Genomic DNA, 27,488 nt, shown 5'->3' on the forward strand with positions numbered 1-27,488 from the left:
TTACCATAAGATGTCCCCACTGTTCGGGGTTAAATTTCACCCAACGTCACTCAACCTGGAAGACTGAGAAAATATAATGAATGCAGGGGGTCATGGGCCCACCCACTGAAGGGGCATCAACTCATCATCTTTGTGCCATCTACACCAGAAGAAGATCAGAAGACCCTGTGCGTTATGTGACTGGAAAATAGTAAGTATAAAATAAAAAAGACAAAAAATACTTCTGTGGTGTTGGGGTTGAATGATGGGCATGCGGCCAAGTCCTGATTTGGAATTTAGGTAAATAGCAACTCTTATGCGGCGTACACACGCTTGGAATTTCCGACAACAAATGTTCGATGTGAGCTTGTTGTCAGAAATTCCGACCATGTGTAGGCTCCATCGGACATTTGCTGTCGGAATCTCCGACAACAAAAATTTGAGAGCTGGATCTCAAATTTTCCGACAACAAAATCCATTCTCGTAAATTCAGATCGTGTGTGGACAATTCCGACGCACAAAATTCCACGCATGCTCTGAATCAAGTACGATTTTTCATCTTTTAATGCAGCGCATTTTCTTCTTCTTTATAATGCTAGAATAATGAAGTTGCTTTGCTGCTGATATTCACACATAGTTCTGACAAACTTATTTCTCTGAGACTCCGAGAGATCAGGAACAGCAGCAGATGACATATATGCACGAATCGTCTCTCACCAAACTTCTACTAACACGAGATTAGCAGAAGGAGCCCAAAGGGTGGCGCACTTGGTATTGAACTTCTCTTTTATAGTGCCGTTGTACGTGACCGCGTTCTTGGCGATTGGAATTTCTGACAACATTTGTGCGACCGTGTGTATGCAAGACAAATTTGAGCCAACATCCGTTGGAAATAAATCCACGGTTTTGTTCGTGTGTACGCGGCATTAGTGTTCGTGAAGTTAGAGTAGGGGGCTCGAATTTAAGGTAGTAAGCTAGGTTTATGAAAGCTGCTCTACAGGTAGTTATTAAAGAGACTTACATTGATGTAGCTCTGGGTTCATTAATACATGGTTAACTGTATTTTCTTCAGGCAATAAGTGTAAACAGGGCTGCCCATATAGGGGTACAGGAGGCTTTCGTGTCCTGGGCTTGGACTCTTTAAGGTCAGAAAGGGGACCCAGATTAGTAAGGAAGCAGGGTGACTACTTACTCAGGTTCTTCCTCCAAAGTGAAGGCCATGCATCCCTTCCACTCTAGTGACAGCCTCCCTTGCTGGCCGCACCAGCCCCTTATTTGTTTTGCTATACTTCGGGTGGAGGGAGCCAAGCTCTGATTGGTTACGGTTGACATCTGTCACTTTCCTGCTGGTCCTGCCTGGCAGCTTACAATCTCTTTAGGTGGCTGGTACTAACAGAACAGGGCAGCCTTGGCCAGAGATGTGGGTGTTGCCCCCTTAAGTGATAGGAGAGTGCCCCAGATCTCCTACAATCTGTCACCCTACCAAACTCCCCTTAGCTGCTGGTACTGTACACTGCCCCAGGGGCCCCCTCTCCTTCACTGCCCTATGAATATTGAAATACTGAATACTCAAAACAGTTGAATCCTTTCTCACTCACAACTCTCTGAAAATGGCCTTCCAAGTGGAAACCACAGGCAACGTTTGGTGTCTGGGACTCCAGTCTGGGGGTTCCTATTTGATAAGGGGTGCAATTACAGCAGCAGCAGCAGCTATATTATACCATAATATTGGATCCTGTTGAGATATTAAAGTCAATGCCTAGCTGTGTGGCTGACTTGGACTCTGGATATGTAGTGGGGTCATCTCCTGGCCTTCCCCCTCCCATTAGTTGACCAAGGTTTGCTTTCTGTGTCCCCCCCCCCTAAGTAGATCTCTGGGTGTATTTGTTTCATTTCATGCTCTCCCCCTGAATGGCTGACAAGGTCTCAGGATATAAGGTAGGGAAAATACGCCCTGTCAGCTAGGTTGTATGGGGTCTTATGATTTCTGATAGGCCAGAGTGTAAGTATCTAAATCTGACTTGGTATTAGCCTCCTACATTCCCTTTAAAGCAAAGTTCAGACTGGGAAATGGAGAAGTAGCACAATTTACACTATATTACCAAAAGTATTGGGACGCCTGCCTTTACACGCACATGAACTTTAATTCAATCTTATTTTATTCATAAGGAGAAAAGGAAGAGACATAGACAGATAACGTCTCAAACATTACATATAGTGAAAACAATTACATCAACAGTAAGCAACGTGTTTGACATAACAAAATCATGTCTAAGTTACGTGAGAAAAAGGAACGAGAGCATGTGTACGCGGACCACCACAAGGCCGTTCAATTAAACCATCCCCAAATATATAAAATAAACATTAATTGCATCCACCAACCTCACATTAGTGAGGGGGTCAGTGTTGCACCGCACTTGGCATATTAGGAGAGATTATGCATAAATCTGCAAGTAAAATAAGACATATGGGATCACATAACGAATCGGTAACAATAAGCGGGTTCGAGGCCATGATACGTTAGCTCAATGAATTCCTAAGGAAGTATTTAGAGATCAAGAAAAGGAGAAGAAGCAGGGGTAGACATAAAGGAGGGTAGAGAGACAGGAGACAAGAATCACTCCATCATGGCATCAGGGTCACATCATCCAGGCCACCCTCGGCCCAAGAGATAAACTCAGAAGAGTATCGGAACATGGACCATGAAGTCCAGGTGAGAGAAAACTGTTCGCTTTTACCACCCTCTTCCGCCAACAGACGCTCAAGGTCCCTTATGCGGTCCACTTCAACAGCCCAATCCCCCAGGGAAGGCATGGTTGCCGATCTCCAATGACGGGGGATCACCACTCTGGCCGCCGCCAGGAAGTGTCGTAGTACATAGTTTTTTGATGGATTTGAACGTGCCAGGAAGTATAGATAATAGAGCCATCTCAGGGGAAGGGTGAATAGAGGTCGCCATCAGTTTGCAGTATAGTTTGAAAATCCGCTGCCAGAATCCCTGCACAGGAGGGCATTCCCACCAGATGTGGAGCATGGTTCCCCGGGATCTAAGACACCGCCAGCAGGTATCCGGCATGCCAAATTGAAATGGTGGATAGTTGTTGGGCATCTGTACCATCTTGTTAGCAACTTGAAGCCCTTCTCCTGGGTCTTAGTGGCCAAGAAAAGCTTGTGCGTCAGGATAAAACACTTCTTCCAGTCAATAAGGGAAATAGAGTGACGAAGGTCCGTCTCCCAGACCACTGTAAACGGCGGGGGGTCAGGGGAGAAGATACTGAGCAACAGGGAGTAGAGTTGAGATACCACAGCACATGAACTTTAATAGCGTCACAGTCTTAGTCCGTAGGGCTCAATATTGAGTTGGCGCACCCTTTGCAGCTATAACAGCTTCAACTCTTAGTTGAAGGTTGTCCACAAGGTTTGGGAGCGTGTCTACTACAATGCACTACACTACACTACCCACTACGTGATTGCACTACACTACACTGTCCTACCTATAGTATTCCTATACTGACCACTACACATCGTGACTAACTGCTTGTTTACTATCCCTCTGGCTGCTTCCTATCCCCAGACCATGTGAACTCCCCCCAGGCTAGCAACATGACTTGTTTCTGATGAGGGAGTCTCACCTGCGTTTTGTCTTCCATCCATGATCGATCTGCTCTGCCACACTGACAGACTGGCTGCCACAATGGTAAATGAGTGGCGTTTCGAAGGAGAGGAGGGGGAGGAAAAGACAGCAGCGGCGGTTCTCATAAAGACGGAGGCGGGACCCCAGGAGCAACCTTTGCGCATGTGCCACCCAAAATCACAGACAGGCCAGCTCTGCAACTGACCCCATTCGCCCAATCACAGGGCGCCGGCCACCCTGCCTGAGATTAAACATGGCGGCCTGAGCGCGGGACACAGTATATCGGAAATCGGACAGTGATACACCCTGGCTTTGAATTGTTGCGCCCGGTGCCACGGCCCCCCTCTCACGCCCCTCGCTACGCCACTGGTCTATGGGAATGTTTGAACATTCTTCCAGAAGTGTATTTGTGAGGTCAGACACTGATGTGGAAGAGAAGGCCTGGCTCACAGTCTCCGCTCTAATTCCAAAAAATAATAAAGGAGACTGTGTGGTAGAAGTGCTGCAAGTTAAAACGTTTTTTGGGGAGATCAGACACAAATAGCTGGATTCAGGAAGCACTTACGCCGACGTATCTTCTGATACGCCGCGTAAGTGCACTGATGCGCCGTCGTATCTATGCGCCTGATTCTTGCAATAAGATACGCCTGAATTGTGGCTCCATCCGACCGACGCAAGTCTCCTACCCCGTCGTATCTTGGGCGCATATTTACGCGGGCCGCAAGGGGCGCTTCCATTGATTTACGCGTCGAATATGCAAATGACCGATATACGCCGATTCACGAACGTACTTGCGCCCGTCGCTGTAATCTACGCCGTATACGTAAGGCGTACGTCCGGCGTAAAGTTATTCCACCTAAAGCAGGTGTAAGTCATGTTAGGGTATGGACGACGGAACAGCCGTCGTATTTTACGTTGTTTACGCAAGTCGTACGTGAATGGGGCTGGGCGTAGGTTACGTTCACGTCGTAGGCATTGAGCCGTCGTATCTTAGGGAGTATATGCGACGTGATTCTGAGCATGCACGCACATGCGCCGTTTGGTCGGCCATTCATTTACATGGGGTCACGCTTCATTTTAATAGATCACACCCACCTTCAACCTACTTTGAATTAGGCGGGCTTACGCCGACGAATTTACGTTACGCCGGCGCAACGTACGGGGCGAGTGCTTTGTGAATACTGTTCTTGCCTCTCTGTTTTACGTCGGCGTAGCGCAAATGAGATGCGCTACGCCGACCAAAAGATGCGCCGCTCTACGTGAATCCGGCTAAAGGTCTATATTTCAAAATACAGTTAGCGGAAGACAAGCCAGAATTTTGTGTGCATTTTCTTTTATTCTTGGTGTAGTGCATATATTGGCCTGGATTCAAGAAGCAATTGCGCCTGTGTAACCATAAGTTACACAGCGCAATTGCTTACTTGCCCCGGCGTAACGAATGCTCCTGATTCAGGAACCTCGTTACGCCGACTGCAGCCTAAGATATGCGCGGCATAAGGCTCTTGCATTCTTGCGATGGCCGCTAGGTGGCGTTCCCGTTGTGCTCAGCGTATAGTATGCAAATTGCATACTTACGCCGATTCACAACGTTGCGCGAGCCCTGCGTACGCAATTTACGTTGTTTCCGTACGGCGGTTTTTGCGTAAGGCTGCCCCTGCTATTAGCAGGGGCAGCCAATGTTACGTATACCCGTCGTTCCCGCGTCGCGAAATTTGAAATTTACATAGTTTGTGTAAGTGAATCGTGAATGGCGCTGGACGCCATTCACGTTCACTTTGAAGCAAATGACGTCCTTGCGACGTCATTTGCCGCAATGCACGTCGGGAAAGTTTCCCGACGGAGCATGCGCTCTACGTTCGGCGCGGGAACGCGCCTAATTTAAATGATTCCCGCCCCCTACGGGATCATTTAAATTGCGCGCGCTTACGCCGGGCATTTTGCCGGCGCGCCCACGCAATTTACGGAGCTACTGCTCCGTGAGTCAAGGGCAGCGCAGTAAATTTGCGGGGGCGCAGGGCAAAAACTTTGCCCTGCGCCTCCGTAAAAAATGCGCAAATCTACTTGAATCTGGGCCAGTATGTGTATACATAAATTGTCTAATCAAATAAGAAATTTATTTCTAGTTTCCCTGGGCCACAATTGTTTGGAGGCTCATTTGACCTACAGTGAAATTGTCTACTTTATCACATCAGACCCATAGAGTGTCATTCGCCTCCAAAAAAGGCTGTGATAGAAAGTTCTCGCTACAAGCACCAGAGAGCCCATACATGTGGAAAAACTTAAGTTCAGTAAATAGGTTTTTAATGAAACAGGGAGCTCTGAACAAGCTGAAGGGATCTGGGATTTAACTTTTGCTCAGGCTGTTTTTTCCATGGGACCGAAAACCAAATGGACCGGACAACCCATTGCCGCATTGTAAAGCAATTTGCAGATTCTATTTTGCCAGAGCACTTGTAATATCCATTGGAAAAAGGAGTCACAAAACAGCCTGCAAATCCCATTATGGTTATAGAAGGAAGTACAAAGACCTTTTTTTTTGTTTCATTGCAGAAACAAACCCAGCTTCCTTCTATCCACCCAGGGCCACATTCAATAATACACATCAACAGTTTAAGGCTAGCTAATGAGTCCCATTTCAGCAGCATTAAGCACTCTGTTTTGTGCATAATGTCTTGATTGTTTCTGCGAAATTGAAAATCCACACATCAGAGACGGAATGTTGGGGATGGAATTCTCATAAGCACTGATGTGATCCCTAGTTAAATATAATTACTGATTGGAGACAGGCATCAACCGCTCCTTTGAAGGATTAGATTGACAAGCCAATATTAACTACTTCCTTACTGCGGAAGCCACGATACCACAAAATTATAGTTCAGTACAGAAACTTTCTGTACACGATACAAAAAACTTTACTCTTTGAAAATACCATAACATTGACATCTAAAGTGCTCAGTATGTCCTGCAGCCTAGGTAGAGGGATCCTTAACCACTTCAGCCCCAGACCATTTGGCTGCCAAATGACTGGGCCACTTTTTGCGATTCGGCACTGCATCGCTTTAACTGACAATTGCTGACAAAAGTCGTGTGACGTGGCTCCCAAACAAAATTTACATCCTTCTTTTCCCACAAATACTGTAGAGCTTTCTTTTGGTTGTATTTGATCACCTCTGCGGTTTTTATTTTTTGCGCTATAAACAAAAATAGAGCGACAATTTCGAAAAAAAATGCAATATTTTTAACTTTTTTCCATAATAAATATTCCCAAAAAATATATAGGCCGATACATATTCTTCTACATATTTTTGGTATAAAGTAGGGGATCGTTTTATGGCATTTATATGAATTTTTTTAAATTAGTAATGGCGACATTATGACGGACACATCGGACACTTTTGGCGCTATTTTGGGACCATTCACATTTATACAGCGATCAGTGCTATAAAAATGCACAGGTTACTGTGTAAATGTGAAGGGATTAACCACCAGGGGGCAAGGAAGGGGTTAAATGTGTCCTAGTGATTCTAGCTGTAGGGGGTGGGGCTTACTGTGACACGATTACAGGGAGCAGACGATCAGTGTCCTGTCACTAGGCAAAACAGGGAAATGCCTTGTTTACACAGGTACCCCCCTGTTCTGCCTCTCTGTGACCCGATCGCGGGACACTGGCGGACATCGAGTCTGCGGGTGGGACTGGGACAAACATTTGGCCCTGGACTTCATCCAAACTGGCCCACTTTGACAGGTCTCTCCCATGGCGGCCGGACAACTCCCACCCCCCAAGCCCCCTCTCCCTCTTCACTAGCCACTAGCCATTCTACTTTATTAGAGTAGAACGGCTGGTACTGGTACTCTTATAGGCAGTACCAGTGGGGAAGCTAGACATTATTTCGCGCGGGGCAAAGAATCAGTTCGGTGCCCCCCCCCCATGGGACACGATTAGGCAGAAGTGAGAGACTCCCAGGCCAGAGCTGTTGAGTCAGCTGTCTGTCCCCTCCCCCCATGCTCCCCTGTCGTCCCCCCTGCTCCTCTGGTCCTCCCCTTGCTTCTTTGTTCCCCCCCAGGTGAGCGCTGTGGGGAGGGAGAGACAGAGGAGCGGAGGGGGGCAGTCCGCTGTTACTGAAGCCGGCCCACTGAGCCATCAGCCCACCGGGAAACTCCCGGGAGTTCCAATGGCCAGTCCATCCCTGGGTACGCCTATTTGCCTACTGCTGCCATTCTGCCGACGTATATCATCGTGCAGCAGTTGGCAAGTGGCTAAATCCTCAAGATTTGTTTGAATGATGACAAACAGCTCAGAAATTTCAGTTAACTGCATACTATATACTTCTCTGTGAGCTGGGATAGAGGACTTTCATTCCTATAGATTGGCTTATTTTGCCAATTTTAAGCAAAGCAATAGCTTTATTAAGATTTGAAAGAAACAAGATGACCTCTGAGAATGCAGACCCCCCTCCCCAATGACCTCCCACACTCTTCACCCATATCTAGTATACTCCCCTTCTTATCCAATGACTCCACCAAGACAATTAGTCATGCTTTTGCTTGACTATTGCAACTTACACCTCACTAACCTACCTCTACATAGACTATCCAACTCAGAGCCTATCAGAGTCATCCACCTTTCTAATCATCTGCCAACTCCTCCACTGGCTTCTGCCCCAAACTATATCACCAGTCTCATCTCAAAATATCAACCGAACCATCTTTTTCACTTCCATCCTCTGGAACTCCCTACCTCAATCTGCCCAGCTATCCCCTAGTCTGTTCGGCAAATCCCAAAAACTCATGTCTTTAGGGAAGCCTACCCTGCCTGCACCTAAAAACTGAACTTTTACTTTTCCAATCAACTCCCCTTCCCCCTAAAGTTACTACATTTTGTATTAATCCCTTCCTTTTAGATTGAAATGTGTTAAAGATAACTTTCATGAACATGGGGCTGCAGGAGAACCATTGCCTGGAGAACTTTTCCTTTGGGTGCACTGGACTGTCTGAGGTGACCATTTTCTGTAATATGAGATTAGCTCTACTTTCTGAGGTGGTCATTGTCTGTGATAATGTGATTAGCTCTTATCTGATGGTTTTCTGTATAAATTCAATGTGTTTCTCTAATAAAGCATTTGTTCTGATATGCTCCAAAAACTAGTGTTGCCTAGTTCTTTGAGGTAACTGGTCTTGTTTTCCAAAGCTTGGGAAGCAGCTTTTTGGCGGAGATACCCAACCGGGTTGTCAAGGAGTCCGTCATTTCAGGACACAGATATTGAAGCTACCACTGCTTACTTGCCTTAGAAGGTACAACAAACTTACCTGGAACAAACATGTGGACATCAGGCATCCTGACACCAGGTATATCTAGGCCTGTTACCTGTGACTGACCCAGCAAGTAATCAAGAAAGTATAAGAGGACATCTTCTGGCAGTAACTACATCCACATTTCTAGCTGCAGTAAGGTAACTAGGAAATTCTGATTCTGAGTGAGAGTTAAGGTAAGTTTCCTGTGTTCTTATGTATTTAGTGCCTCCACCTAAGAGAGTGTTAAAGGTAAAAAAGGAACCCCCATTTAGGAATACCTTGTCGTAGGTAGTTCATATAAATCAATGCATGTACAATCTTGTAGATGCAGTTCTAAGGCTTTATTATAAACCTTGAAGGAGTTGTAAACCTCATGTTTTTTGACCTAAATGCATCCGGCCGAGTCATACACTTGGCAGCTATGGCCGCTGAGTGTATGACACGGGAGCGCGCCCGCAAGGTCACCCCCTCGGGAGAGAGCTTCCCAGAGGGGGTTAGCTCTTGCAGGGAGGAGCCGTGAGAGCCGCCGTGGGACGATCGAGGCCACTCTGTGCAAAACGAACCTTTAGAGAAAAAAAAACCTTTAGTATCCCTTTAAAGGCAGGATAGGACAAGGCGGATCCTACAGCTTTTCTGACTAGTAGTCACTGGATGGGTCTCAATATCCTGGATCTCACACAGCATCCACAGGAGGTTCCAGGGTTGCTCCATTTAAACTCTCTGACCCTCTAGGCACACAGACTTCACAAGGGAACCTCAACTCCTCCACAAGGCTCTCTCCCCAAAGAGGAGGGCTACCAAAGGACCCTTCCAGAACAGTGCCCCTTTGTTTTATCAAAGCCTGTTTTCCAACCAATGATGAGAAACTCACCAGGTGACAAGACAGACATGACTCTCAGTATCCAACCCCTGTCAAAAAAACTCGGAAGCCCTCTCAACAGTCATGCACATGATGCAATACAGATATATTCCACACCCCAACCTTGGCAAGCATCCAATCTTGGGCCCTAGGCTATGGAATTGCTTCCTTCCCAGGCAGCAAGGTGTAAGACTATGGACCCCTTGGATATTTCTCACCTTTTCCAGCCCACATCATAGGCAATAAACCTCCTAGTGATTAGCTGGAATGACAAATTCAGGACCCACAACACTGTTTCTCCTTGGAGAATGCTCCCCAGCAAAAGCCAAAAGCAAACAAAATCCCAACCCAACAAATGCAGAAACAATAAAAAAACAGAGCTTAGGCTGGCCACAGCTTTCTTGCCCACTAGTGACACTCCAACTGAGCAGGTGCACTACAGATAGATAGCATTGTAGACCTAGAACAGGATTCTCCTTCCAATGTTTAGTATAAATCAGAGGTAATTTTGCTCATATAGTATAGCTTATACAGTATTCTTTGCCTTTAACATGCTTTGTTTCCCTACGTAGAGAGAATCCAGCGATTTAATATATATTTTCTAGATAAGAGATTTTTTTCGCAGTGTTGGGTAGACTAAATTATTTATTTTAAAAATGATTTATTTTAATTGTTACAGACGGCCCAGCACTGTGGGGAAAATAATGAGAGCTTGATAAGACGCCTTTTCTTTGTCGGCGGCTCACAGCTCATCTTATTTTTATAACTGGTCTTCAGCACACAGGCCGATTAATGAAGCAGAATATTCTGTTTAAATCACTTTTTGCCCTGCACATCATATTGTATCATCTTCAATGCTTACTGTGTCACTGTTAGTTTATTTTTCCATTTACTTAATAATTTACCCACTACCCTGAGGTTGCCGGGGGTTGCGTTCTCATGTGTGAGTTTAGTTTTGCTCAGCATGTCCGTTAAAGAAGGTACACTGTTATCATAAAAGCACGCTAATGCACAGCCTTACAGCACTGTTGTGCCGACTTCTAAAGAAGAATTGTCATGATACAAATTGTACTAAAGCCAATGGATGAGCATGACAGCAGGGCACCTAGCATTTCCAGAAGAAGGTAAGCCCATATCTTTATCTCACGTCTAGTCTCCTTTAAAGGCAGCAAACTCGCATCACATCAGGTTATTGTGCTCAAGCAGTGCCTGTACTGAAGTTTGCAAGTCAATGGCCTGCAGCTGATGGTAAGTTTAACAATCTTTGGATATGGGAAATGTAATGGTACTAGGCCTTCTATGCAAAAGCCCATTAGTATCACAACAAGAAAAAGCACAATGTTTCAGGCTACAAATAAAAGACGACTGAAGCTTCAAATGTGGTCACGTTGTCATAAGTAGATGGGATATTTCTCAAGTGCAGAGAGGGCCCCAGGATCAGTTTTAATGCCCCTCCATTTTAGTCTTGATATACTGGGGAATATATGAGGGTCACAACAAGACATACTTAGATACTTATCTTGGCTGCCTGGAATTTAGCCTTAAAGTGGAGCTCCACCCAAAAAGGCAAGCTCCGCCTTTTTTGCCTCCTCTGCTGCCACATTTGGCACCTTTTCGGAGGGAAGGGGGGACTGGGTACCTTGTTTTGAACTCAGCCAGAAGTTCAGACCCCCTCCTTCTTCCCCCGCCTCCGGGCCATTCACAAAGTGCAGCGTGCTTCGTACCCCCCAGGGATTGCAAGAGACTCCAAAAATATTCAGGCCTAATCTCTGCTCCATTTGCCCTCTATGTTCTAGAACCCTCCAGCAGTTCCAGAAGGCAGGGGGAAGGAACAGAGATTCAACCCTTGGAGTTCTGAACAGCACAACACAAATTAACAGCAGCTCCTCTGCCTACAGGAGCTAAAACTAAATTTTCCTATTCTGTACATCTGATGGTGCTACACATCATTTTGGCCTAGGCTAGAAACTAAGGATGAGCTCCAGCGTGTTCGCATAGTACACGTGCAGAGCCCGCCAGGGAGTCTGCACGGCGCTGCGCTAATCACAGCCAGGTAGACATTGTCCCGATGCTCGTGCAGACTTCCTGGCGGGCTCAGCACGTGTACTATGCGAACACGCTGGAGCTCATCCTTACTAGAAACCAGAAAGTAACCAAGCAAATGATTAAAAAAAAGCTTAAAACAAATATAATATACCTTTGTCCAGTGGAGGACTGGGGCAGCTGGAGGTCTTTGGGTATGCAGCCATCAGCGACACTTCCTGAGCAAGGTCACTGCCAGCATCAATATAAGAGCTCAGCAGGAAAGGGAGATAATCTGTAGCCCAGAGGGTGGTTGGAGTGGGCAAGTGAAGGGTTTTGACTGGCCAGTAAGGAAGCCAAGGTAACGAGTCACTTACCTATTACGAGCCAGATAAGCTAGAAGTTGCTTCGAAATGGTAGGTCGATTTCAGCCAGGTGCACCTGGCAGCCAGTTGCAGGCACCACTATCAGGCCGCGTACACACGGTCGGTCCATCCGATGAGAACGGTCCAAAGGACTGTTCTCATCGGTTAACCGATGAAGCTGACTGATGGTCTGATGTGCCTACACACCATCAGTTAAAAAACCAATCATGTCCAACGCGGTGACGTAAAACACAACGACGTGCTGAGAAAAATGAAGTTCAATGCTTCCAAGCATGCGTCGACTTGATTCTGCTTTTGCGTACTAACCATCGGTTTTAACCGATCGGTTAGGTGTCCATCGGTTCAATTTTAAAGCAAGTTCAACATTTTTCGACCGAAGGTTAACGGACCGATGGGGCCCACACATGGTCGGTTTGGACTGATGAAACTGAACTTCAGTCCGTTTTCATCGGTTTTGTCCGATCGTGTGTACAGGGCCTTAGTGTGACTAGAATGATGGATAGGTGGGACGCAGGTGCACTGGAATAGTGTACATACATTGCACCTGGCTTCCACTTATTCACCATTCCAGTGACATTGACACTGTACAGTAGACTCTGTAGTCCCATACTTTAAACCCCTTCCAAGTTTAGTGCAAGCAAAAGTTGGCACACCATGATTAGCCCAAATTTTGGAAATTCCAACTTCCAATGACAATAAGTCCGGGTCTCTAACATATTTACTTGCAAGGTACTGTATCTAAAATTCTTAAGGTGTCTATAGAAAAATGCTAATATGCATGTACTGTATATGACTGGTACACAATGTTCCAAACATCAGTGAGTTTGCACAAAATTTGTTTTCACCTCCAGAACCAAAAGCTGACTAAATCTTGGGAAGGTGGAAACTTCGGCAGTACATCCAAAGCAAACGAAGGCCAAGAACAAGATGGCTGACAAGGCGACTCTGCACGCTGCGGAAATGCTGGACCCAGTACAAACTCTTGACCTTCATCCTATAAAGCGCACGTTTAATGAAAATGAATGTTGCAGATTGTGTTTTTCTCCTTGACGGATAGCCATCCAAGCCTTTTTATTACTGCATGTTTGCTTTAGGTTGGCTCATTGTGATATTCACGAGTGAGCAGGGCCAGGGAACTGAAGCAGCTCGAGCCAAGCTCTGCATGGGAGAGAGCCAGGCCGGAGCTGTGCTGGAATCTTGGCCACTAGGTGTCACTTGCTTCCTACGGAGATGAGCAATGTCAATGGGACAACCAGAGGCTGTTTGATTTACCGTCTACAATGAGATTTCACTCATGATGGGACACAGCTGTCAGGACAAAACTGGCAAAAAATAAATAAAAAACCATGCTGGTCATAAACAAAATAATAACTTAAGAGTGTAATTGTCAGCAGACACATTTTATTTTTTATTTTTTTGTCAGCTGCCCACAATAGAAGCCAAAGGCATGTCACTCTTATTTGGAATAGTGTACTAATTACTCTCACTGTTGTAAAACGTCTGCTATGTAAATACCCAGGCAGATGCACACGAGTCCTGTGAATATCGCCATCTCTCAGAATGGACCAGTAATTATAATTTATACTTTTTATAAAGTGCCAGGGCTTGTGGCATTTTTCTCAAATGCCATTGATGTTTTGAGTTATAAAAAGTACTTGTTTCTTATCATGCATAAAAACTGTCATTCGTTACTCCCTAATGCTCTGCAAAAGGTGTGTAAGGAGTCCAGGATCCAAATGGGAAAAGCCAATTTGATCTCCAGTTCATAAGAGGACGTAGTTACAGTATGTGAGGTATTCTTGAAGGTCCTAAGTCTAAGCAAAGTGTAATAGGGTAAGAGAGCCACAGGATCCCACATAGCAAGCAATCGGGCACAGGGCTGGTGCAAGGATTTTCGACACCCTAGGCGAAAACCTAATTTTGCCCCCCCTGACTTTTGCCTGAATTTTGCCCCCCCTTTGCCCCATGTATACCCCACCTTTTTAATGAAGCGCCCATCAAATGCAGCCTCACCAGCACCCATCCTTGCAGCCTCAAAAGCACCCATCCAATGCAGCCTACCAGCACCAATCAATGCAGCCTACCAGTGCCCATAATTGCAGCCTCTCCAGTGCCCATCAATGCAGCCTCACCAGCGCCCATCAATGCAGCCTCACCAGCGCCCATCAATGCAGCCTAACAGCGCCCATCAATGCAGCCTAACAGCGCCCATCAATGCAGCCTAACAGCGCCCATCAATGCAGCCTAACAGCGCCCATCAATGAATGTTTGCTTGCTTCCATTCATTCGTGAGTCGGGACACAGACACAGTCTTCCACCACCGCTGTGTCTCTGACACTATGTGCGAACGAATCGGCGGCTGCCTGATGATGCTGAGACTTAGGGCCAGATTCACAGATATCTGCGGCGGCGTAACGTATCGTCTTTACGTTACATCGCCGCAAGTTTTCAGCGCAAGTGCCTGATTCACCAAGCACTTGCGTGTAAACTTACGGCGGTGTAACGTAAAGCCGTCCGGCGCAAGCCTGCCTAATTCAAATGGGGCGTGTACCATTTAAATTAGGCGCGTTGCCGCGCCGAACGTACTGCGTATGCTCCGTTTTGAAAGTTCCCGCCGTGCTTTGCGCAAAATGACGTCGCCCCGACGTAATGTTTTGAATGGCGACGTGCGTAACGTACTTTCGTATTCCCGGACGACTTACGCAAAAAAAAATAATAATTCGAAATTCGACGCGGGAACGACGGCCATACTTTAACATGGTCATGGTAGCCCGATCTTTAACATGGGCTGTCTATTGTTACACCACCTCAATAGCAGCCGTAACTTTGCGACGCAAAAAGACGACTAGCGACGACGTAACGAACGCGCGTACCTTCGTGGATCGCCGTAAACAGCTAATTAGCATACCCGACGCGGAAAACGACGCAATCTCCACCCAGCGGCGGCCGAAGTATTGCATTCTAAGATCCGAAGGCGTACGAAGCCGTACGCCTGTCGGATCTTAGCCAAATGCCGTTGTATCTTGTTTGTGAATTACAAATTAAGATACGACGCGGCAAATTTGAAAGTACGCCGGAGTATCAGCAGATACTTCGGCGTACTTATTCTGTGAATCTGGCCCTTAGTTGCTTGCTGCATAGAGAAGAGAGTAAGAACACCAGTGGCCGGGCGCCCTAGGCTGCAGTGCCTAGTTTGCCTAGTGGTAGCACCAGCCCTGATTGTGCTGTAAGTTTGAAAATGACTTGCCAAGTTATTGCTAGACTTGCCAGGCTTCACAAGTTTGTGGCACAGTTAGAACAAATTTGCATTGCATGACTTCAGATCAACTTTCTTTGCAAAGATTCTGCAAGTCTGCTGCAAATTCTGGTTCAGTTATGTTGTGCAAGTCCTCCCACCACAGGGGTCCCTGTGACTGAATGTTCATCCTGTAGACTCGCAGAGCTCTTGCTGTAAGACTCACCACTGTAACTTGTCTTGCTAGAGACTTTCTATACAAATTTGATACAAATTGGAAAAGTGTCAACTTTTGCTTCAAGTGCTCTGCAAGTGTACAACTTGCCAGTGAAAATGTGCAGCAAGTGGTTGTAAACCCTTTACTACCCATTATGCTACAGGTAAGCCTATATTAAAAGTGGAGTTCCACCCAAAAATGGAACTTCCACTTTTTGGATTCCTTCCCCCCTCTGGTGTCACATTTGGTGCCTTTCAGGGGAGGGTGGAGCAGATTCCTGTGTAATACAGGTATTTGCTCCCATTTCCTGGCATAGATCACTGCGGTGATCGCGGTGACCTACTTAATGTCTGGCGCCTATACTGCCCCCTGCTGTTTTCTAGGAAACACACAGGTCCCAGAAGATAGCGGGGACCAGTGAGGACGCGCAGCGCGACTCCCGAATGCACAGCAGCATGCACCGCAATGCTTCAGTTCCTGATTCCCTCACCAAGGATGGCGGCGGGGGCAGGCGAGAGCCGAGCGATTGATCGGCTTCAGCTGCCGACATCGTGGGCACCCTGGACAGGTAAGTGTCCATTTATTAAAAGTCAGCAGCTGCAGTATTTGTAGCTGCTGGCTTTTAATATTTTATTTTTAGGCGGACCTCCGCTTTAAGGCTTACCTGTAGCTACCCAGGAAATATCCTAAACCTGCACGGTTTAGGAGATATCCCCTGTCCCCTGCATGTGCCTATGTCATCGGCACATGCGCACTAAAGCTAACTGAAGTAATGGCACGTATGTGCTGTTTCTTTAGTCAGTGTGCCATTAGCGGTGGAGTGACGTTATTGTGGCTCCGGCCAATCACAGCACTGGAGCCGTGATACCCTGAAGTAAACACTGAGAGAGATCTCCCCGGCCATAGGGGGGTACGAGGACCGCGGTGGGGGCTTCGATGTGAGGTAAGTAATTTATAATGAGCTAGTATGCTATTACGCTAGGAGTAAGCATGACAGATATGTTCCCTTCACATACAGAACAAGAGAAGTTCTACTGTGTTAGTCTTACATACTGCGACAGAGCGAGACCCCGTCACTATGAAAATGGAGGAGAATATGGCACAGGATTTACATTGAGGGTTAATGCGAGTTTCTGGACTATTGTTTCCGAGCAGAAAAAAAGCTGTGTTTTTAGTGTTCCTCTGGATTATGTAGTTCTGGATCCGAATTTTCTATGTCAGGATTTTACCAGGGGTACCTGCAGTCTGTCTGAGTACACAGGTGTGCAAGGTCATTAAATACTCAAGCCCGAGGATAGCTCAGGCTCCGAGTTTGGAGACAGAATGTCCCATCCAGGGGTCAGAGGAGTCAAGAAAAAGGAGGTCTCATCCAGGGGTCAGAGGTGCCTCAGCAAGGAGACAGGAGGTCTCATTCCAGCAGTCAGGTGGGTTCTTATCTGGGTGTCAGGAGAACCCCTATCCAGAGGCCAGGATTGGGGTGTGTAGCAAGGCACTGCGACTAAAGTCTAAGAGAGCCAAGTGGGCTAGTAGATCTGGGCAACATAGTCAGAGGGACTGGTAAGGAGAGCAGAGGTTCTGCCAACAAGGGAGCCAAGGTGGCTTGGTATTTTTGTTTGCTCATTTTAATGTGGAAGAATCCCTTCGTGGGAAACTGATGTCTATGTGAACTTTCCATTAGTTAAATAAAAATGGGCTACCATGACCTAAAATACAGTTTGATCTGGTGCAACTCATTAAAAAAGCACCACAATACAAAGAACAAATACAAAGAATTATATCCAGCGTGCATGGGCGTCCGCTGAAATTTTTTCAGGGGGGGCGATTCGGCAGCGGCGATACACAGTCGCAATTAACCCTTTTTTCAAATGCTAGCGGGGGTTAAAGACGCCCCACTAGCGAACGAATAGCGCAGCTAAAACGATGGTAAAGCGCTTTACCAATAACACGGCCAGGTGGCAGTATGAAATAGCTCTTGAGATAATTCAACTTCACTCCATGCCCATATAAATATAACCTAGAGAATGTACAGAACCCCCTTCAGCACAGATGGACCCCCCCTTCAGCACAGACCCCCCCATTCAACACAGATGGACCACCCATTAAGCACAGATTCCCCCTATTCTGCACAGATCTCTCCCTTCAGAACAGATGGACCTCCCCCTTCAGCACAGACCCCCCTCTTCAGCACAAATGGACCCCTTTTAAGCACAGACCCCCCTTTAGCACAGATGGACCCCCCTTCAGCACAAACCCCCCTTTTCAGCACAGACACACCCTCCCTCCCCCATCCCATTCAGTACCTCAGATCAGCCATCAGCGCGGTACAGCATGTTCCCTCCCCCTGTGTACACATAAACACTGGAGGGGGAGGCGGCTTCACTCTACTCGCTGTGCCTGTGTGACATCCGGCCCGGACCATCTAGACAGCCCGCAGCGACGAGAGAAGGGGTTGGTTGGTCAGGTGCAGAGGTGTCACCCCTTACCAGACCACCCCCGCCCCCCCCTGCAATGCCACGGTCAGCAGCTCGCCTCTCTCTCCCTGTTCTAACCTGCCTGTCACCGCGGCGCTCTTCACTCTTCAACACCTTCTTGATTTTTCAGGGGGGTCAATTGCCCCCCCCTTGCCCTATGGAGCTTACGCCCATGCCAGCGTGTATAAAAGCGAAGTAGCACTATGCAGAGTCCACATGTAAAGGTTTTTAACCTTTAACAATGTCAAAAACAGCCATATACACATTAATGATATTTTAAAACATATGCATTATGGAGGGAAGTGGGTTGTTTAGGTCTCTGGTAAAAAAAAAAGAGGTATCAAGAGAGATTTTGTACATCATGCTGGTAAAATGGTAGAGAGATGCATGTCACACGAAGATCACCAAAATCCTATTAACTTTAATTGAGTAGTACACATGTCAGTTCAGAGGCTGTGCTGGACCTGCTTTGTGCTGCACTGCGTCTCTTTGGACACAGCATGCCCTATTAAAATGTGTTTGAACTGCGGACAAAGCAGGTGAAACGCAGACTTGACATGTATGCATTTGCATTTGAAAAAGCAGACGCAGCGTTTCAAAAGAACGCCTATCAACATGAGCCCTAAGTTATTATTAAAGCATTCATCAGAAAAAAATATTTCTATAGTAACTTTCAAATTTTTATATTTTGGAAATGCTTCCTCTGCTGGTCACCTGTAGATATGGGTATGTGATTAGAATCCCTGCTTAGAAACAATCTGTCACATTGCCCGTTCAAGACAAAGTGTCCTACCAGCCCACCCCTTTCTCACTTATACTCACCCTTTTCGTCCTACCCAACCTCTCTGTTGGTTTTCCATTGCAAATACCCAGCACTTTCAAGTACGGGGAGGCAAGTGGTCTCCTTCCAGGAAGTCATGCTTGGGTCTCAGTGGTCAGTCAAGATTTGACACTTAGGCCCCTTTCACACGCGCGGACCGTATGTCCGCTTTTTCATCCATCTGTTTGCGGATGAAAAAGGGACATACATTGGTCCCTATGAGATCGCAGATGTCAGTGGATGAGCAAGCGGAGGTTCACGGGGCGGAAAGGGCCCTTACAGTGCCTTAAGCCTGTTTCTGTTAAAGTGCCACAGCAGAGGGCTGACATTGCACCCCCCTGAATATAGCCACTCCATGGTCCACTCCACGATCCACAAAGCACACCGCCGACAAGCAGGCAGGGCGTGAGCGATTCTCCTTCAGTAATTGCCTCATGGCATAATTTTGTTCAGAATGTCAATTTTATGGCCATGGGCACATCAAAAAGTCAGATTAGAAAATCCAATTAACCCCCCTTTTTTCTCTGTAAAAATATTTGATCTCCAAGAATAAACCAGATGGGACGTATAATATTAGTCTGTTTTTTTTCTGCTGCGCTGTCTCCGCTCATAAATCACGGAGAAGATAACTGCAGATTAATTATAACTTCAAGCCTTGCAAATCCCATCAGAAAGGTTTACAGTGTGCCCGTTGAGGACTAGCGAGATACAGAAACCAGGGCTCGGTGGGAGATTATGTAAAAAACGCCCTAATTGGAAACTTTAACTCCTTTTCAGCCTCTTAGAGGGCCTGGAGGAGGACACAGCGGGAGTTCTTCGAGAACAAATTCACACACTAACCCAAAGTTTTGATATTAACTAATTAAAATGTTCATTATGGCACAGATGGAACATCTATATTTGCAGGATGTTCACACATAAAATTCTGTGACTGGGTGAGATATTTATAGACGCCGTCAATCTATCAAACCCGACCTGCTCGAACAATGATCTGAAGCCAAAAGGGCAATTAAGGGGAATTTTTCAACACCCCATAAAAATAATTTCTTCCTATGGCAGTCGTGTTTTATTTCTTTCAGAATGCTTCTGCATCATTACAGTGTGCCTGTGATACTGTCTGGATAGCATGTGGAAATGTCTCTAAAAATTGCTGGTAAAAAAAAATGGTGTTGGCAGCAATTCATTTAAATGTGAAGAGAGGTAAAGTTAGGTGAAGTAAAATGAGCTTGAGCCTGATTTACTAACGTGAAGTGAAACCGGTTAGACCTTTATTATTATTTTAGGTTTGCCAGGGGACAATGTAGAACTTTGTCCCATCAGCCTAGGTGCTGTCTAAGGCTAGCGCAGATAGGGTGCCACCCGTAACCCCCAGCCGCCCGACCACACAGCTAGCAAGGAGACAGCTGCTTTGATAGAAGGCATTTTTTTCCATCTCAAAGAACTTGCCGAGATAAGCTCTGTCAGTTAACCCTCCTATTGTGTTAAGGTCAGAACCGACCCGTCTTCAGGTTTTGAATGTCTATAAGTATCACATAAATTTGTTTATTGCATCAAGATTTTTTTTACTTTGTCAGGAACCTCTATTTAAACAATGTAATAGAAAAATAATCCTTTTCACTAAATGATAAAATACTGTGGTGAAAATTAAGACGTTTATGGTGTTAGGGTCAATTCTGACCCAGTTATAATATAGGATTATAGGACACTAATAAGTGCCAAAACTGAAATCATAAACACTCTCTCTGCTTGGTAACACTGACAGCCAATCATCTCTCAACCCTGTGAGCTGTAGTTAGGGAGGGGCCTATATCTTTGCCTGCTTGTCTGCTTCTCTAAATAAAGTAAAGAAACATAGGACCAATTTATAATATTCTATTGAGGTTCATTTTACCATTTTTTTTATTTGAAAATGAGAGGTATGCTATCAAAAGAAGGTCTAAGGGGTCACACCAAAAATATTAAAACCAATCTCAAGGATAAAGAAGCCTAACAAGGTAACCAAGAGGTAAGAAACAAATTGGATGATAAATAATTGTTCAGAGGGTATTTTATGGCGGATTTAAGACACGGGTCAAAACCGACCCGTTAACATCATGGATAGTAACAGAAAGCTAACATAAGAGGAGGGTTAAAATGTTTAAGTGACTGGGCAAGTGCTTGGAGAAAGTGCTCTCTGTCAAAGCAGCGGTCTCTTTGCTAGTTGCATGTTCGGACGACAATGAGGGGTGAAGGTGGGGTATCCTATCTGACCTCACCACCAACCTTAGACGGCACGTAGGAAGAAAGGACAAAGTGCTACATTTACTTTGTTCCCCATGAAACAGAATGCATTATTAATAATCAAAGTGAGAATTTTTTTTTAACCGCTTGCCGAACGGCAGCAATACATTTATTGCTACTGGGCAGCTCTCCCAGGCACTGCCATGTGAACTTACTGGTTTAGCGGCACGCATGTGCGCGAGCCCCCGCTGTTCTGTGCTGTGGTAAGACACTGCATGAGTTTGTCAGCAGGTTACAGCCAATTATTTTGGCTGTATACCTGCTGATCAGCTCCGGCCAATCACAGCAGAGGGATCTGTGTGTTTGTAAACACAACACACTGGGTGGATTCTGGGTGGATTTCTCCCTGCTTTCAGTTTTTAGAGAGACTCCAGCCAGATCTGTAAGTAAAAGCAGCACACATACACTTAGGCCTCGTACACACGACCGAGGAACTCGTCGGGCGAAACACATCGTTTTCCTCGTCGAGTTCCTTGTTAGGCTTGTCGAGGAACTCGACAAGCTTGCTTTGCGTACACACAGTCAAGACAAAATCTCCTCATTCTCAAACGCGGTCACATACAACACATACAACGGCAGGGGAAGTTCGATTCCACTGGCTAAACTCTTGGGGCTGGTTTTGCTAATCTCATGTGTTTGCGTGTTAAGTAAAAGTTTGTTAAGAGACTATTTGCACTTTTCAGTCTGTTACAGCTTGAAAAATGTGTTATCTCCATTACAAATGCTACTTTTACTCCCGTCTCATACTTTATTCTGAGCAAGCGCGGTTTTCTTAGCATACACACTCTTCAGAAACCAGCCCGACCAGGAACTCGATGAGCCAATTTGAGACTCCCGTCGAGAAAATTGGGAACTTGCTCTCTTTTTGGCTCGTCGAGTTTCTCGACAGTATCCTCGACGAAAATGTACACACGACCGGTTTCCTCGTCAAAAAATATCTCCCAGCAAGTTTCTTGCTGTTTTTTGCCGAGAAACTCGGTCGTGTGTACAAGGCCTTACATACATTTGTTAGGCACACAGTACCCTCCTGTCACCCGGCCAGTATAATTAGCATACCTCCCATCGTTTTGAGATAGGAACGAGGGACATAGCAAAAGTATGTTGGCATAGGACACACTCATGCCACGCCCCCTTAAAGAAGAATTATACAAATGGATAGGTTAAACCATGGGTGCTCAATCTGTGGCCCTTCAGCTGTTCCAGAACTAGTCCAATGAGGCATCACAAGGCTGACAGTTACAAGTAATACTCCCAACTTGTATTTTTGCAATACAGGGCCACAGATTGAGCACCCATGGGTTAAAACCACAAGTGTTTTTTTACCACTACTATTCCTTTGTACTGGCTTTTGAAATTTACAAATGCAGCAATTTAGAAATTGGATGAAATGTTTAGCACTGGGAAATACTTTTTGAAAGATAACTGCATTTTATATACATCTATATAGATCAGATCAAAATGAGGGAGAAATGAGGAGGAAATGGGAACTTTGTTCCAAATCAGGGACAGTTGAGAGCTATGCATTAGTACAGTGTACATAATTATTACTGATAACTGTATTAGTGTCGGTAACAATGTCACTGTCAGTTATTTAGATAGTGTCCCTCCCAGCCAGTATCAGTTAGCACCAGATTATCTGCCACACTATCACAGTCACACTACAAGTCCCTGATCACTGTCATTACTAGTATAGTGTTTGTACAGATCAGTATCTTGATCATGATACTATACCAGTACAAAAACGTAGTTTGGTTTTTATCAAAGGCATAAAGAAGAATACATTTTGGCCTAAACATATGATTTTATTGAATATGTTTTATAACAGAAAGTAGAAAATATAATTTTTCCCCCAAATTTTTGGTATTTTTTTGTTTATATAATAAAAAATAAAAAACCCAGTGGTGATCAAATACCACCAAAATAAAGCTCTAGTTGTGTGAAAAAAAATGATATAAATTTCATTGCATGACAGAGCAATGACATTGCATGACAGAGTTAAAGTAGCACAGTGCTGAATAGCAGAAAATGCCCTGGTCATTGAAGGGGCTAAAAACTTCCGGAGGCCAAGTGGTTAAAATAAGGAAATGTAAAGTGAACCCAGGCCTATTTACAAAAGTGTGCATTTACTCATACATTTCCTCCACACATGACTTGTGTGTTTGTGATCACAGGTCCATAGCACTTCATATGCCAGTAAATTAGCCCCAATCCTAATGAGCTCATCTGAGTTTAGTAAATAATACCCAAACACACGCAAAAGGACTTTTTGTTGTGCGCAGTAAACTGTATAAACCTAAATTCTAGAAGTTTTACTGGAAATCTTTGTGGTCTTGACTTAATTTTTGTAATAGGGTTCTCCCACCAACATATCGGAGTTCTATGACCAGTGCCGATCCTGACCTCCCTGGGGCCCTAAGCAAAATTACATGTCACATTAAAGTTGAAAAGCAGGGTGAGGGGCTCGAAATTGACTTCTCACCAGGCGGGGCCTCTAGTAATTTGGGGGGCCCTCCGCAGCTTTGCGGGGCCCTAAGCGCCTTGCATAGTGAGCCTATAGGGCGGATCGGCCCTGTCTATGACACCTACACACAGTCCAATGCAGCCAGGGATCACATAGCTTCCTAAATATACTCTTCTCATTGCTAACTTCACCTGGCCATACATTTGGACTTTTGTATCAAACACACATTGTTCTCTTTTAAAAAGAAAAAAAAAACCGTGTACTAGCAAATTGTACTTTATTTCAAAAAATTATATGTCATACATTTCTCACCAAAAAAATACTGTATTTATGGGCGTATAACACGCACAGACGTATAACACGCACCCTAACTTTAAGAGGGAAGTTTCAGGAAAAAAAACACAAAAAATCCACACAGGCACAGTTTACCCTCTATTTTTAGGGTAAAAAAGTGAGTGTTATACGCCAATAAATACAGTAAATAAAAAAATCTGTATAATGCCATGTTATTAAACGTTCCATTTCTTGAACATGCTAATGCTTTCTCTAACTGCCAGAAAAATTCTGAATCACTTTTCCATTACTTTAATGTGTTACACATGAGCCCAAGAGACTTCCAAACTCCACAGATGGACTTTAACTATAGTGTTTACATCATGTATTTAGCTTTGCAGGTATGTTTTACAGCTTACCTTTCGACGTGGTCAACATTCCCAGCTGCGCCTAGGCCACCGATTGTATAGATTTTGCCATCGAAGACCAGACTGTTGTGTCGACACCTTGGAACAATCATCCTGGAGACCAGATTCCAGTTATCAAGTAAAGACATGTAGCACCAGACATCCGCTAAAGCTACACCGGATTCCATACCCCCTGAAATGAATACAGATAGAAGAATGATGCTTTAGATACTTATATACTCAATCAAACTCCAAGTCTTGGATTGTCCTGCCTTGTGATGAAGATGATAAGTGTCTATTTTTTTGAGAGTCCAGTAATTACGTTTCATTGTCAAGGAGTCTTGCAGTACTGGGGTTCTAGACTCAGTTCTTACAAGCGATACTTTCTGCATGCCGTGTAGATGTTTTGCAAGTCATTGTGCAAGTTTTCTCTGGGGGCTTCTTTGGTTTCCTCCCATAGTTCCAAAACAAACTTCACTGGCTTCTGTTAAAGTTAGCCGACTTTTAAGCCGGCCATACATGGATTGATATTCAGCTGGTTCAGCAGGGACCGGCCGAATCTCGAACCATGCATGGTCTAGCTTGTTGTTCACAAGACGATCTATTGATTGATTTGTGTACAACCAGCCTGTTGGGTTTATCCCGAGCGATCAATGCCTCCGGCTATAGCCGGCAACACTGATCTTTGTATTCTGCTGGCGGCAGTAGTGTATTTAGGTTTTGTGCTGCCCTAGGCCTCACTAAAGTCATGCACCCCCTAATTTAAATATGACCCACTCCTTTCTGTCAAGGGCACACCCATTGCTGTTTAAGCCCTGACATCTTTGAGTGGGGACGCTAGTTGTGAGGGCCTGGGGGGCAATAAATTCCCTTAATTTGCATAGATTTCCTCTCACTTCCTGTTTGGCTATGGGGCAGGAAGTGAAGGGAAATCTCTGCAATGGGACAGGGATGGTAAAAAATAAACTGACAGGGGCTATAACCCTCCCTTACTCTATCCAAAATAAAATAAAAAGTGTTGCCTATAGTTCTACTTTAAGCACAAATTTCTGATAATTTTATGGAGAGGACTAAGAAGATATAACCATGCCAATGGTGCAGAAGAAAACAGATAACACAGTGAGGAAGATTTGTGGTCCAGGATGATAGTACAGTCAAAATTAGAAGCAGTGCCCTCCTCCCCCACAGTTGCGGAATGCCGGGCACCCGCATACCAGAAGGAGTGCGGCTGCTTTATGGGGGCACTAGACTAATTTTCCTCTCAGCCCAATTTGCCCCATAAGACTGGTGCTACACTAACAGTGTAGTGCAAGGTGGCGGGGGACACTTTACGTGCTGCCCCCCTGCAAAGTGCTGCCCTAGGCCTGGGCCTTGTTGGCCTAGGTCAAGATACAGCGTTGGCTGACGGGGAAGGTTCTGTGACGGTAGAGCACAATAACGCTGCAGGAAGGATTCTCTCATCATCACCGAGTGTGATCTAACCTTTCTATTTTTGTTCAGCCCACTGGTTAAACAAAAAATTATGTATGATAGATTGAACGATCCCTCAGGGGCAAAGCATAACATGAGATGAGCTCCTTTTACAGATAGCAGGTGATGTGCTCCTTTTATGTATAGCACAGTGTTTAGCAATTCTTGTAACACTAGAATCGTAATCCATATCAAAGCGAGTTCCCCCATTGAAGTCAATGGAAACTAAAATAATTTGTTCCGCATTGACTTCAATGGCATGCAATATCAAATGCGGCCAGAGGTGGGGGCGCCGGAGAGCCTCAGGAACGTCTGGAAAGGCCAGAGGACACCTCGGCCCAAAAAAAAATCGAGCACTAATTAGCATGCTTGCACCTTAAGCAAAAATCCCCCCTCCTTCCAATCACCACTCCTAGCACACATCCCCAAATTTCCAGTCCTAGAACAATTCTTATCCCTAGCCCCCCCAAATTCTCCCTCCACCCAACCTCCTTGTGGTGCCCCCTCCACCTCACGTGATACCACAGTGCCCACCCCTTGTCCCAGCCCTGTTGACCAGTGAAGGAGCATGAACATTCAATCAAATCTTTAAAATGTATTTACATAAAAATTAAAAAAATACTGCATTCAGCCAGGATGTAGAACAAACTTAGTGCCACTCCAGGTGAACTTTTTGCTATAAGTATAGCTTGAGGGTGCTGCACAGCTCATCTGTAAGACCATAGAAAAACAAAAAGTGCCGAATTTGCAGGAACAATAAAAGGTGACGCGTTTCACACTATATACAGGGCTTACTCAAACAGGACTTTTTGTTCTTCTAGGGATGCTGAGGATGGCAGACTGGATACAACACTCCTCGTTCCTTTTACTTGGGGACTGGAGATTCATACAGCAAAAATAAATTGTAGTATTTCCATTTGCCAGGGTCAATAATTTACATATTGCAGTGAATTTATATAAAATTTAGTGTAACATGACCATTAAAATGTCTTGCATGTTTGGCTGAATCTGGAGTGTTATTTACAGTGTCTGGCAATCTAGATGCAAATGCACTGCCTGGGAATCCTGTGTGACATTAGAAAGGGTTACTCTCTTCCTTTGTCTGAGAATCGGGGATTTAGGAAAATCTTTTATAGAGAGTGAAGCGAGATCCCCGAGGACAGTCTGCCTGCAGCAAGTCATGGCTGCCTCCGATGTGATGTCGCTGAGGATGAGCCCGCCTCAAACTTTCTCATGCTAGCTCTGGTACCTGCGGTGCTGATTAGCATTTCTCATTTTACAAATGTTTCCTCACTGTCTGAGCTGCCTCTAATGTACTGAATTGGTGTGGGCATCTCCTCATTAGGAAAGCAGAGTAATGCGATTTTAATGCCACCAGACACAAACACAAACACACAATGAGTGCACTCTCTGCACAGTTATCGACATTCCCAAATCTTTTCCAGGGTCAGCTTCATGCTGAGCTGAGATAGCGGAGGTCAATGTGGACATGCAGGCAAACAGGTATTGAATACCCAATCATGTGTTCATTAAATTGAAAAATGGGTACTTTTTGCATCTCAAATGCTACTTTACAATATAAAGCATACATTGGCTTTAAATAAATTACTGGAAATTAGTGTAGCATGCGAAGGTGCTTATTACACAAATTGGCCAGGTTTAAAAGCCAGGGACATATGTCC

General features: G+C 45.2%; 1 protein-coding gene across 2 annotated transcripts in view; it reads right to left on the reverse strand.

The window, feature by feature from the left end:
- The window catches only part of KLHL29 (kelch like family member 29), a 1,298,229-nt gene that overhangs the window by 96,447 nt on the left and 1,174,294 nt on the right, over window positions 1–27,488 (reverse strand). For both annotated transcript variants that reach the window (XM_040348525.1, XM_040348526.1), the window contains exon 13: window positions 24,349–24,529. In XM_040348525.1, coding sequence (XP_040204459.1) covers window positions 24,349–24,529 — 181 coding nt within the window. The remainder of the gene's footprint in view (window positions 1–24,348; window positions 24,530–27,488) is intronic.

Source organism: Rana temporaria, chromosome 4, assembly GCF_905171775.1.
Source record: "Rana temporaria chromosome 4, aRanTem1.1, whole genome shotgun sequence".
Taxonomy (NCBI): Eukaryota; Metazoa; Chordata; class Amphibia; order Anura; family Ranidae; genus Rana; species Rana temporaria.